The sequence below is a fragment of the Pagrus pagrus genome (genome assembly GCF_965226575.1).
Source record: "Pagrus pagrus genome assembly, chromosome: 23".
Taxonomy (NCBI): Eukaryota; Metazoa; Chordata; class Actinopteri; order Spariformes; family Sparidae; genus Pagrus; species Pagrus pagrus.
Genome location: NC_140205.1, coordinates 11,764,750 through 11,779,001, shown reverse-complemented (window position 1 = coordinate 11,779,001; position 14,252 = coordinate 11,764,750). Strand labels below are relative to the sequence as shown.

The 14,252-nt window shown below is 41.8% G+C and overlaps 1 protein-coding gene across 6 annotated transcripts in view; it reads left to right on the top strand.

Annotated features, from left to right (window-relative positions):
- grm8a (glutamate receptor, metabotropic 8a) overlaps window positions 1-9,268 on the top strand; it is a 251,995-nt gene extending 242,727 nt beyond the window's left edge. For 4 of the 6 annotated variants that reach the window (XM_084345622.1, XM_084345621.1, XM_084345625.1 and 1 more), the window contains 3 exons: window positions 5,946-6,086; window positions 6,218-6,323; window positions 8,442-9,268. In XM_084345622.1, coding sequence (XP_084201748.1) covers window positions 5,946-6,086; window positions 6,218-6,323; window positions 8,442-8,491 — 297 coding nt within the window. In that variant the 3' untranslated portion in view covers window positions 8,492-9,268. The other 2 variants (XM_084345623.1, XM_084345624.1) reach the window with 2 other exon arrangements.
- The last annotated feature ends 4,984 nt before the right edge of the window (window positions 9,269-14,252 follow it).

The following is a 14,252-nucleotide window of genomic DNA, read 5'->3' as shown; positions in this document are numbered from 1 at the left end:
TTTGCTTAATTTACCTGTTTTGGGTGCCACAAACGTGGCTGGAGATGTCTAAAAGTCTTGTCAAAAACACCCAAGGTCTCCTCAAAAATATCCAGTTACAAATGGTGAAACGCAGTCTTGAACTGCAGTCACTGGCTTGGTAGCCTTCCTGCCTGTAACGTCACCACCATCCCCTCCAACTGCCGATATGAAATCGACAAAACCAAGCAGGTCCACTTTATTGCACAGTCCAATTCGTCAAATGCTCACCGTGTAGGTTGCTTGCCCGAAAGGTTGTTTTTGCTCCCTGTAGAAATCAGTACTTTGATAACAGTAACATGCAGACAGCAGAACGGGAGGAATATTCCGATTGAAATAGTTGGCCAATGGCAGCATTATACGCACAGCGTCCTCCTTGTGTGTCAGACACGTTGAATAGGAATAAGGTCTGATGAAGCCGCATCGTCTCTCACGCTTGTGCCTCACTGACACCTGAGCACATCTCTTCCTCTGGCTTAAAAACAAGCTCTGTCACAAACACCCTTTGACCCAGAAGATGATTGTGGCCTACTGGGACTGAGGGGACCAACAATGTGTGTGATCATTGTGAATTGTTAATTACACATTAGTTAACAGTTATTTCACTGTTAACAATCGATGAAATGGAACAAGTGAAACAACTCCAATGAAATGCTTTATAAACCATTTATGAAGCAATTCTTTACTATAGCGTTGCAACTGATAAACCCTCTGAGCATTTTAGGCATTTTATTAGTTGTTTACAGTGAAGTAATTAGTAATTAACTATAAATTGACCATTTATTAGTGACGGTTATCACAAAGATTTACCGATCTGTGTTAAACAACAGTGGAACTATCCTTTTACCACTAATTGGGAAATAACAAGGCGCTGAAAATGAAAATCCTTAGATAAGCATATTTTAAACTGAGTACCCTTGAGAGGACAATAAAAGCACTCCTCCATAATCAGCACCGCTGAGTCAATTTGGGCAATATCACTCACTGACGCTGACCAACATTTTAGCAAAAGCATCACTTTCTTTAACCACAAGAATAAAAATAAGCACCGCGCTCGGCCAAGTATTTGTCCACAGAATCTAGAGTGCATTCTTCTTTCTCTTTCTATTTTTTCCAGTCCCCCCCTCCTCCGTCCCCTTTTCTCTCTGCTCAGGTGTTAAAAGCACATCAGCCATCACTCCACCCCTCTGTTCCTCTTCTTAAATCTCTCCCTATCACGGACCGGCGAGCCTCCGTCTGTAAATGTTTTAAACCTTGAGGGAACACATTGTGTGCAGCCATCCGTAGCTAATCGTCTGCTTTCCGAGTGTGACTTTTGGGATAATAGAGCCCTCTTCCTGATGCACACATTTTTAGCCATTATCAGCGGTGGACAGCAGGGGTGGAGGAGGACAGTTTCAGTCTTCAGTGCGTGCCTGTATGTGTCTCTTTGGGTAAATAACAGCTGGAGGCCACAACTTTGGACTGAAGGCTAGATGTAATGGAAGCGTCTATCAGCAGGCGCGCTGCTGGTTAGATAAGAGCAAGTTCACTGCTTAAGGGAATCTCTCCTTTCCTGTCATTTACACTGTTATTCATGCTTTTTTTTTCTCCAGGTCATTCCATTTTCGTTCTTTTCTCCAATATCTTTCGTCTCTCCTACTGAAAACACTCCATCTGTTCCTCTCTGATACAACCACTCACTGATCCCTGTATCAGTACAATTCAATTGAGTGCAATTTGTTGGCAGGGAATATGAGAAAGAAACAATATGGCAAACTGAATCCTCATTCTCTCTCGAATCTCTCTCTCTCTTTCTCTCGTGATCTTATTTCCTCTTGCGTAATTGCTTATCTGTCTCAAACAACTACAACTGCTTTGTGTCCGTGTGTGTGTGTGTGCGTGTGTGATGTTGTGGTTGAGGTGAAAGTGGGTGGATTGCGAGTGGAGTTTAAGCCTCTATCAAAGCCTGTAGGGGAGCCGCAGGCAGGGCTCTTTAACCCCAGCCGACCCACCCTGTGATGCTACCACAGGATTGTCAGCCAAGTCATTTACATGTAAAGCTCATATTTACTGTCTGTATACTGTGAGCATGGTCAGCGAAAGGTATACATTTAGTCAATACAACGAAACTTACTTACATACTGCAAAATTAGTTTTCTTGGGATGTCTATGGGGTGTGCATGTGTTTGTGTGTGCCAGTTTGCCTCCAGTTTATTGGCTGTGCAGTCCCCGTTCCCTTTGGCAACTGTCAATGTTATCAACTCACGCCCAGAGGCATGTGTGTGTGTTCTTTTTCACTCTATATTAGCGAGGACCAAGTTTAAGACCTTGAGATTGATGTTTGAGGGTTAAGACTCGGGATTAGGCAAGGTAAGGCTACTTTATTTATAAATGGCACATTTCATCCACAGGAGCAATTCAAGGAGCTTTACATAATGCAGTGTCCAAGGACACAGGGAAGAGGAAGAAGAAGTCATAAAAACTGTTTTAAAGTTATATAGAAGCATGTGGCCTTTTCTTATTGTTTACGGTAGAATTAGGTTTAGATTAAGGGTGAGGGAAGGGTTGGGGTTGATGGCCCGTCGTAGGGTTTAAGTCCTGCTAACTCATACTGTAAGTGCAAATGTGCAGAGTTAGGGTGCCATATCGGTTGGGTTGGTTGGCCAGTCCCTTTCTCCCGCCTCTCCCCAAGCCGGTTCGGTCAATGACTGACACAAAGAGTTCACACGAGACCTTAAGGACACACCCACACAGGGTTTAAAGCCTGCAACTCCCCTCCAGTTTGTTAGAACTGAAGAAGCTTTTTGGACGAGAGGTGGAACGTCTTCGAGAAACTGAAACAAGTCCAGCTGCATACGATACAGCACTTAGAAATACACATAAAGGTCAAATTGTAAGATAGTTGATTATTGAGTTTCAGTCCCAGCTCATGAAATACTGACGCTATAGGTTGGTGGCAGACTGACCATCCCAAAGTGTCAGTATTTAACAAGATGGGAACAAGACTCAATAATCAAGTCTTAGAAATTGGACCATTAAGTATCAGATGTACAAGTACAGGTAACTTATGCATATATTTAAGTGCCTCATAATTGTACTTAAGTACAGTACTTGGGTAGATGTATTTAATGACATTTCATCATTGAAATGTGAATGCAGCCACCATTACACAATCTGATAATCTAAGGAGAAAAAGGGGCATTCAGGTACCCTCAACTAGCCTATTAAAGCATCAGTTAATTAGACGTGTGTTTTTGTTGAACGCTTCCTGTTTTTGTGGTCTAGTCAGGTTTTGCTGAGAAATTACACACCTTTTCCCAAAGGATGTGTTTCTGCTCACATGTTGTGTATTACTTACTGCTTTCAGAGAAAATAGAACTATTCATTTCTGTTCTGGTTAAACAGCCGTGCGGGGGTAGCTCAGGGCAGTAACTTCTGAGGTCACATTCGCTTTAGTTTTTATAATGTCCTTTTCTAATTTTCCACCAATGGCCTAATGTTTTTCTCAAAATGAAACCTATTCTAGAGGCATATTTACAGCATTTACAGTCTACAAATAATTCTGGCTTCAATTACCAAATTAGAAAAAGAAAATTAAGCATACCCTGCCTACTACTTTTGTCCCAAGAATGTCATGGTTTAAAAATGATTTAGTCACAGGATGTGAGCATTTGGCTTATCCATTTTGTACTTACTGTATGTGTATGTAGGGCTGCACAATTAGTTATAACATTATCAAAACTGCAATATAAGTCCATCCATCCATCCATCAGTTTTCTTCCGCTCATCCGGGGTCAGGTGGCAGCAGGCTAAACAGAGTAGTCCAGACGTCGACCTCCCCTGAGACACTTTTCAGCTTCTCTCGGGGGAACCTGAGGCGTTCACAGGCCAGATGAGATATGTAATCTCTCCAGTGAGTTCTAGGTCTACCCTGGGGTCTACTCCCAGTTGCCCGGAAAACCTCCAAAGGAAGGTGCCCAGGAGGCATCCCAATCAGATGCCTGAGTGTTATGTTTGCCCACTGGCAGGCAAAAGTGGGAACCAAGGCATCCCAGCCCCTGGCCAAGTTCAAAATCCAAATGACAAAAGCTGCAAACTTTTAAGATAAAATGTCTGACATATATACTATATGTATATTTCTTGTATGTTGTTGGGTAGCACTTTATTGAGCAGTATGTGATAGTAAGAGATTAAGTCGAGTCTAATGTGAAGCAGGACTTCTATACATTATGACTTTTTCAATTATCTGTGCTGTATGTCGCTAATGTAACATTGGCGTGTACAGAAACTGTTTAAGGTGTGCGGTCACGACCAAGTTATCAGTGCAGCTTTACTTTCTTTCTGTTCTACTTTCTCCTCCTTGTCAGACTGCAGTTACCAGCACTGTCTCAATCAGTGCGTCTCTGCACTTTTTGACAGTGTAGTTGGCCACTGTTGTCTTTCTGTTCTTTCGCTCGCTTTCTCACTTCATCAGTGTCTCCATGAGTCACATTCCCCTTCTCTTGCCCCCATCTCATAACATCAGTTTTTGTTTAATTTTCCCTCCTCTCTCCATGCCTCGCCATCACTCTCCCTTCCAGACTTCGTCTTTACATTTCTACTATTCCCTCCCATATTTCCATCCGTCTCACCCCTCTTTCCTTGGTCTGTCTCTCTCAGTACGCTGCAGACAGTTCTCTCCTGATGAGCTCCATATCTTGAGAGCTTGTCAGCTGTGTCAGGTCTGTCCTCCTCCAAACTACTCTGTGAAGCCCACTAAGGACCTGAGGACTAGTGCTCCGTCCACTGCAGTGTGTATATGTGTGTCTGCCGAAGTGTCTTCTTCTTTCATTATAACTGTGCTCCGACTTACTCTGCAGAATTGAAGTGGTGTAATAAAGTGGTTGAATTTAGTGGGATGTACATAACAGTTCTGTCTGCATAGCGTCATCATATCTGTCCTTCAGTCCAGTGTCTATACCCTCTAACTAGTGCCCTCAAGGAACAGTATGTGACTGCCTGTCTGTCTGTTTGACAGCACAGCTGCAGTCATTCAACTCGCCCTAAACTGTTCGTTAACAGTTCAATCTCTGAAAAAAAAACTATGTTTTCTCTTCCTGGAAGTGTCTCATGTACTGGGCTGCAGACTAACTTCATTCACTATTTCGGGAAACAGATTTTTCGAAATGTTGTTGTGTTTTGTGAAATGTTTTTCCAAGATGTTGATAAGATGGGTCCTGTTGACAGTGAGATCATGGTGTCCTGTCAGATTTCAACACAATGTTATATTTTTCTCAGGTTTTGTGCTGAGCAGCCAGGCAGTGATAGTATTTATAGTAACAGCATCAGAAGACATCGGTAGTCAGTGCTCAGTTCAGTTTCTTATTTACTAAGTCATAGTTATACACACTGTAAATTCAAAAATCTACTTCGTCATGAGTCATCCTGGCAAAGGTCTCTGTTTATCCCAAACATATTTTCTACCATTAGACTTGAGTACTGCTCATTTGAGCCAAACTCCATCCAAACTCTCAGGACAAACATGCCCGAAAGTCAATTTAGTGTCATTTCTATCACTTTCAACTTGCATTAAACCACACCCATCTGGTGTTTCAGCTCGCCAAAAAAATGTCAAGAATCATTTCCCATTCTTAGATGAAGAGACAAGCTCTGCAGCACACGGGCAATTAAGCGACTTGATCGGTGCCATCATTTCATATACCATTTGATCTACCTGCCTGCGTGTCCCTGTAGCTGTCACTGCACACATTTTCCTGCTAATTTCGCTCTCGTTAGACAATCCTTTACTTCCTGTCTTCCCACCTTGTCCCATCTGTCCTCCTCTCTCCCTCGTCAGACGTATTCTGTATTTGGACGATTACACAGACTATCTCTGACAACTTGAAATGTGATAAATGACTTTGTCTCTAACTCTCTCTCTCTCTCTGTGTCTCCCTCCTCCCTAGATGTATATCCAAACTACCACCCTGACCATCTCTCTCAGCCTGTCTGCCTCTGTGTCTCTGGGGATGCTCTACATGCCCAAGGTCTACATCATCCTCTTCCACCCCGAGCAGAACGTGCCCAAACGAAAACGCAGCTTTAAGGTGAGGTGGACAATTGACAATTTGATTGGTTTGATTTTTGTGGAATATGATTAAAATAAAGAAGGAAAACACAGGCATACCATGCTAATTCTCCTCATTTCCAATCAATGGCTTCCTGGACGGTGATACAGGCAATCGTGACAGCCGCCACCATGTCAGGGAAACTGGCCCAGAAGGGAGGAGACCGGCCCAACGGAGAGGTCAAGACCGAACTATGTGAGAGCATGGAGACCAACAGTGAGTAAGAGAACACCGAATTTTTATAATTATACATATAATAAACTAAATAAAACTACTACATCAACAGAGCGTTTTTTTTTTTTTATTACAGAAGGTCGTCTAAAGCTTAAGAACACGTGGATTCATAGAGATTAAAGTATACAGAATGAGTAAATTAGAAATGCATGTACAACAATGTAAAACTTAAAGGGTAACTCTTTAAAGTAGCACCTGAGGATCTTAAAGGGTGACTCCACCAATTTTCCACATTGACGTGTGTTTACAGGTGTCAGGAGGTACTACTGCATTGTGAAAAAAGCAGTATAAAGCCTTTTGTGGCTCCAGAAGAAGCTGCATGGGATCTGCTAAATTACCCCCAGTGATGGCACTCAGTGGCTAGTTGCATTGTGGGTAATGTAGGCACCAGAGTTTTTAACAGGAAGAAGAATGCATGAAATAAAAAATGGCTAATATCTTTGGTTCTGCTTTAACGATTTTGATCAAATTAAAACCTGATGCCTACATTACCCACAATGCCACCACTGAGTGACATCACTGGAGGCAATATGCAGTATCAATTACATTCAGCTTCCTCCGGAGCCACAAAAGGGTTAATACCACTGTTTTCCACATATGCAGTAGAACTCCCCAAGACCTGTAAACACACTTTAATGTGTAAAATTGGTGGAGTTACCCTTTAAGTTGTTAAAGTGCAGTAACATTTTACTACTAAAAATCATTAAAAAAAAACATATAATATACATACACAATAACACACACACACATTCAGAGAGATTAAAACTGAATACTACTGAATATGAATTATTCATGTATAATATATATGTATTTCATTATAATGCATTATTATGGGGATAATTGTGTGTCATGATGGAGTAGCACCATCCAAACAAACAAACAAACAAACAGACAAACAAAAAATGTCCCTTGTGTATATTTCTGCCTGCTTGAACCTTCTGTTTGTCTCTTAATTAGGTAAAAGTTTAATTCCAATTCAAACAATTCATTTCACGCCTGACTTTTTTTGTTGCGTGGCAAAACAGCTGCAAACGTGACAGTTTTTTAATAGCATGGTGCGCTCTCCCCGTGCTCTGACAGTGACGCACCGTTGCATCCACTTCAAAGCTCTATTTTGTGTCGAGCTGGTTCTCCTGCGTCAGCAATCTGCAGATGAAATGACAGGAGTGTGTGTGTGTGTGTGTGTGTGTGTGTGTGTGTGTGTGTGTGTGTGCGATTGCATGCATGTTTTTGTGTGAGCCTCCATCAATCTATAAATGTAAGTGGATTTGTAAGTCCCTTGGCGTGTGTATATGTGTGCATTTCTCTTAATAGCTGTGGGTGTAGGTGGCGTTTGAAGACGGTTTGTATCTAATCACATAAACACATGGATGTCTCAGTGTTCCTGTGCAGTCTGCAAAACCTGGATGTAGAGGTGTTGGCACTTTATTAACATGTGATGTGAAGAAAGCAGGTCACAGTTAATTCAATAGACAAAAGTTACTTTGCCTTCTCATACTTCACTTTGCAAAAAGTTCCATATGGCCCGAGCAGCAATTTATTTATACAATGGTGACAGGCAGAATGCATGTACCTGAGCCTCTACTCTTTTTTTCTAGTACTTGACATTTTGCTTAAGAGTGCTCTTCAGAAAATATCAATAAAAAGCTTTTTTTCCCAGTCTGCATGCACTCAACACTCATTTCTTTGATACAGGTTATATTTTATTTTTTTTCATCAAGGACTTTTTCCATTATTCCAGCAGGGTGATGGCGAAACACGAGTGAAAGACAGAAAGGGTTGTATGAAAGCATCAGCGTATAACAATGGCGCAGTTAGACGCCTGTGGTCGCTGCCAAAACTTTGACATTTACCATGGAACGCTTGAGGGGACACAAGACATAATGGGTTTGACAAAAAGCCCCAACAACTCAGGTGGACTGTGGACGTGACACTGTTACGTGACCATCTGTAGCAAAATCTGCTCTCAGCTGCTCTTTCTAATCTGTTTCCTTCCCTCTCCCCCTTCCATTCCTCCAATCTGTCTTTTTGCTTCCATTCTATTTTTCCCTCTCCACACCTCCCTCCAACTCCTTTCCTTTTTTCCACCTTTTCACGCAGCTTCATCAACTAAGACGACATATGTCAGCTACAGCAATCATGCCATTTGAAGGGACCACAGAAGAAGAAGAAGGAGAAGGTGAGGGGGGGGCGTGTCTCAGGGCAGTGCCAAACGAAAAGAGGAGCCGTCGTTCTTGGCCGATCGGCCGAAGACCCGGCGGACGGACAAGAGCGCCCAATGGAATCCAAGCATGAGACATTTTGTATTGTTCCGCATCAAACCACGGAGAGGTGGGACCACATAAACAGCCAGTCAGTGTGCCTGCTTCCCCGCTGCTCACAACTCATTGGTCCTACCATGAACTTACCTGTTTTAAAAAAAAAAAAGACACAACATGAAAAAAGTGACATGCCACAGGACACTGTGGTGGACAGAGTAACTATTAAAACCTCCCAAAAAAAACAAAAAAAAAAAACATGAAAAGATAAAAGATGAAAAAAACAAACAAAAAAAAAACCTCTCAGAAACCATGTAGACATTATATCTAAAAGGGCAAAGGTGGGGCCGGGAAAGAGATTTAACAGAGTACATTTTCAAAAGATATTTAAAAAGAGAAATGTAAGAGAAAATCTATGAGACTCAAACATGTTTGTTGTTCTTCTCTACTTGTAAGTATTTTTGTGGTTGTGACGATTTTTTCATTCTTGTCTCACCGTTGTCTGATGGATCGCCCTTGCTTAATGAGATGAGTGTGTTTCCTCCTGCTGTCTTGGCTAACCGGGTTGTAGCCTTGGGTTGTGAACCTGTAAAATGCCATGGTTGAAGCATGCCAGTTTTTATACAAAAAGGAGATTTATTTATAATAAAGGAATGTTTTGCAAATGTGTAGATTGGTTGGCTGTTTGTACGTTTGTTGTTTTGAGAGGCATCACTTTGGGGTCCCGTCTTAAATGATCTGTCGGTAAGTGGGTGGATGACAGAAGGGTCTGGTAACAGAATATGGTAACGTCGTTAATCAGCAATTATACTGTTCGAGCGAACAACTATTGAATGGATTTCCATGAAGATACATTCATGTTTCCTAGAGGATGAATCCCATGATGTGATGTGAGTTTTTCTACAGTGCTGACATCCTTCAAGGCCTTGTAGGTTTTTGAAAATAGACATAAATGGGTCATGGAAAATGTTTGGGAGACAAATGTTCTTTTGATTATATTTTTTTGTAAAAATGCTACGCTCCGCTGTCCGCATGTGTGTTTCCTGCAGGTTCCTGCCATTGCTGTGACACAGCAGGAGTGGGAAGTATTCACACTTTTAAGATTCTCTCTCAGGCTGCTAGTTCTCATTATAACAATTCTCAGCTGTAACAGTAATTAACATTCATTCATGCCTCAAACTGTGCCATGTTTGGTACTCGAATTTGAGGCAACTGGGCCTGAAAAGCCCTTGAATTTGATGTTTAAGTAGTTATGGGACTCCTACTTTACTATTTCAGTTAGATTTCTGCAGAAAATGACAGTTACTGCTGTAACAGAACAGTAAGATTGTTCCTGTTTCTGCTCCAGCATTTTTTGATTCTCTCATAAATCCAGATTTTGTGCAAATCCCTCGGTTATATCCAGCAGAATAGATCTCTTTCCAAGTTTGACTTTACCACAATTTGCACCACCTTATATATTATTTACATCCATTAAATGCTCTTAGATCTCTCCCTCCCTCCTCTCCAACATCCCTCCCTCAGTGTACTGGACTCCCAGCAGACACAATGTTGATGGGAGAAATCTGTCAGAACGAAGGCCTGGGGGGGGGGACAGTGAGTGAGAAAGAAAGAGATAGATATTGAAGCAAAGTGGACAGAATTCCCTTCACTGTACACTTGCAACAATCCACCAGATGTCCAGCCTTCAAAAACACATGTGAGCCGAGAAAGAAGCAGTCAGCGGCATCAGTGAGTCCACTCTTGACGGAGAAGGAACAATCGATAACGCTGAAGGCAACGTGAAATCAAACCAATCACGTGAAGACGGCGTGCCCTACATGTAGATGTCAGATGAAACAGTGCAACGTTCTGTGGATGTGTTGTCATGAATTGGTTTTTCTCATGTGTAGTATGTTCGCCGGCTCTTCTGGATGCCATGAAATGCTCCCTTGATGTCGAGGCTGGCGTGTAGACAAAATAGTACATGCAAACTGAGAAGAAATGGCCTTGCTGCATCAGCATAAAATCACAGCTACATATTCTGCAGCTGGCATTGTATATTTTTTGAACAGCCAAATCCCAAATGTCCTTGAGCAAAACCCTGAACTCCTAACTGCTTGTTTACTGGAAGCACCACAGGAAATATTTGAAGCGTGTTCCATGACCCGAAACCCCATGGAACCTTTTTTCACAAGCCAAATACTACCTTTTACAGACCGACATGTTGCCAGCCAACAATAACAGTAGTTCTTATGCGTATACCATGACAACAGGTCAAGTTTATTCATACAGCGCATTTCATGCAACCAGTGTAGACTCAGTGTGCTTAAAAAGTACTTATACTCATGCTTGTTTTGCTTTTGAGTGTATAGAGTCAGGTTTGTACAGCTTATAGCAACCTTTCCTATAGTCCAAGGCAAGGTGGAAGATTTCCATATAAAAGCATGTAGACTTAGTCTATTTGGGGTTTGTTGGTTTCTCAGGAAAAATGCTGCTGTTCCATTTGTCCTGAACAGTTCCACTGTCCTGGACAAATAGGAGAAATTCCTCTTAAATATCATCTTTTTTTGTTGCATTACCGGCCCAAAGTGTCAGGATTTGATGACCTGGGAAAGAGACTAAACAATCAACAGTCTTTTTTTTTCCAGAAGCACTTACTATACCATTAATACAGTTCAATTTGTACATGGAAGGATTTACTTACAACGAACATTATGTGTTGTACATTAACAGAGAAAAATGTAACCCTGCTTACCCTTTAGTTGTAGTCCAGAGTGTTAATATTTTTGCCTAGAAGTGAAAAAAATTACAAGTGAATTACAAGTAGAGAAGTCGTTTCGATCTTGACATTCTTGGTAATCAAACGGTATCAAATGATATTTCACCTTAAATATTGAAGTACCGGCCATGCTAGCAGCTGAGGCTTAACTTAGCCCAAGTGGTGTTTTGAGCTAAATCCTAACGATGGCATGCCTGCATGCTCCCAATGACAATGCTATAGTAACATGATGATGTTCAGCAGGTATAATCTTAACCATGTTCACTGTCTTAGTTTAGCGTGTTAGCATGCTGACATTTACTAATTAACACTCAACAGACAGTTCATAGAACAGGACCTGATGATGGTACTTGATTAAAAGTTAAGAGATTGTGACTACAGTTCATCCTCAGGGAAACATGAATCTCAATGTTTATGGTAATCCATCTAACAGATGTTGAGACATTTCATTCCAGACCCCAACATTAATCTCATGCTGGCGCTTGAGGAAAAGTCATTGGATCACCAAAGTCATTAGGACTCATCCTCTGGAGACCATAAAGGTCTGCACAAATTTTAAAGGCAATCCATTCAAGTGGTGGACCAACAGACAGACTGAAATTGCCATGCCGCGAGCATGATTTCAATCAGTGGTAAGCATTTGTGATACATCTTGAATGTTAGACTTAAATCACCAGCATATTGACAAGCTGAAGCATCAAAAGATCAACATGCAGCCAAATGTTGCACTCTTGATGAGACAGCTCTCATCCTTTCTTGAGTGGAGAAAGCCTTTTGCTCTCGTCAGCGCTATCAACACGACTCTCCACACGTTCTGGAGTTTTCACATCACTCATCAGGAGTCACCCTGGGAATTGTGGTAAATCCCCATCCGAAGCAGATGTCGGAAACTTCAGTTTTCTGTCATGCAGTTGATTCGTGTAAACAGAGGTCGGATTAGCTGTCTAGCGAATGTGATTAAAACGGATAAGTGTCGGGGGATCGCGGGCCGCATCCATTGACACTTGTTTGTCATTGCACATGTAAAGCTGACTGAGAGTCTTCCAGTGTTTTCCTGAAAGAAACCAGATGGTGGATGTTCTGACCTCGTTGTCACTTACCGAGTGAGTGATACAGCTGCTGTGTGTGCAGGGTGGGTTTGGCGTGATTAATTAGCAGTGAATCAGACTGACAAAAGTGACAGAGCACAGGTGTGGAGGACTGATAATACACCAACCATAACCCATTTTGTAAAAATGTTATTCCTTTTTATTTTATTTGAGTAATAGACACTTTTCTTAGGGTCAATAAGTGCAGCAAATGGTGATACTTTATTTGACAACTGTTACAATAGGGCATGACAAAGGTGCTGGCAATGTGACATTTATATGCATGAAACCTCCGGTGATCAAATCTCATTTTAAGAAGAGGCTCAAGCAGATACACATAATCATGCAGTTATTTTAAAACACCCACTTCGGCATGCAAATGACCTTATCTCTATGCAAATCTTAGGCAAGACGTAAGTGAAAATGCTGCTGGTTATTTTAGGTCAAGGTGTATCAGGTGTGAGTGCACATCCCTCGAGCACACGCTCAGCTGTGCAGCCACTTGCCACGGGTGTAATACAGCAGACAGAGCAGCCAGACTGTGCGCGCACTGTGTAGGAAACAAGCAGGGTGATTAATGCCATGCCATTACTCACAAGACCATCTACGCGTATAAAAATAAGATTTATGGCGATAACTACTTCTAAACAATTCATGATAGTTAAATATTTTATTCACTGGGCTTGCACTTTGCACAACAGAATCAATTGTGAGCCCAGTTTGAAGAATCGTGCATGAGTTCAGGAGTTTGAGGATCTGATTCGGCCATGTTCGGGAGGGGACAGTCAACTGTAAGCCTGTAAATTCAGTCATTATTGACTCGCCCCTATACGGATTGAGACTTGGGTGAAGTTTTGCAGTCGACAAAACATTTCTGAAGCTTTGCAGCAAAACCGCGTCGACACTGGGTTGAGTTTAATAGCTGAATTTTAAGTTCAAGGGTGCTGAACTAAAACGTGCGTAACACCAATTCTAGTTTGAAGCATGGTGTTAAAAATAGACAATCAAAAGGTTTTTTTGAATCAGACAATTAAAATGAATCTTAATTGCGCAATGAGTCATGCACACTTGTGTAACTGATCCTAGGTCGGCTCTCATTCGGGCCATTGTGGGACACAAAGGAAACAGAGTGTGGCCTTTCCTTCCATTGACATTAGCTTTAAATTATGGGCTTTTTAAAGGTGACCTGATTAGGCTTTGTTCCTGTGGGACCTTGTTAGCTAAAAGAGCACCTAATGACCTTTCTTGTTAAGCGAAAGCAAAGCCTCACTGCGAAGGCTGTAATGGACATCAGGCTGATAGAGGAACAAAACAAAACCTAGTCCTGTGTTTTTCTCTTTCATGACATATGTTTTTCCACTTATTATTTTGTTTTGTTTGGACGTTTGGACAATATTTACTCGCTGTAATGTGGGCAGGCTACAGGACATGGTTTCCAACAGAGGCAATAATCCATGTTGTCTCCAGCCCACTAATTCAATTACCAATCTCAGACTGAATGGCCAATGAGACAGAAAACAGTGGGTGGCTGAAGAAAAACTGCTCTCTTCGCAAAATCACACCTATTCCCACTTGAAATAAGTGTGGTTAAATGTGTGGGTGTGTGCGTTTGTGTTGCAGGATAAAAAACCAAAAAAAACAGATGGTTTACCATTCTGCGTCTGTGTGGATGGAGAGCTGAGGTGTCGGAGCAGCAGCGGCCGATTGGCTTGACGGATGCCATTATCATGATATCCAGACCAGATGTCAGAGGGTTCTGATCTGGGTCGTGTTTATCAGGCATCTCATCACACTGACAGCTAAA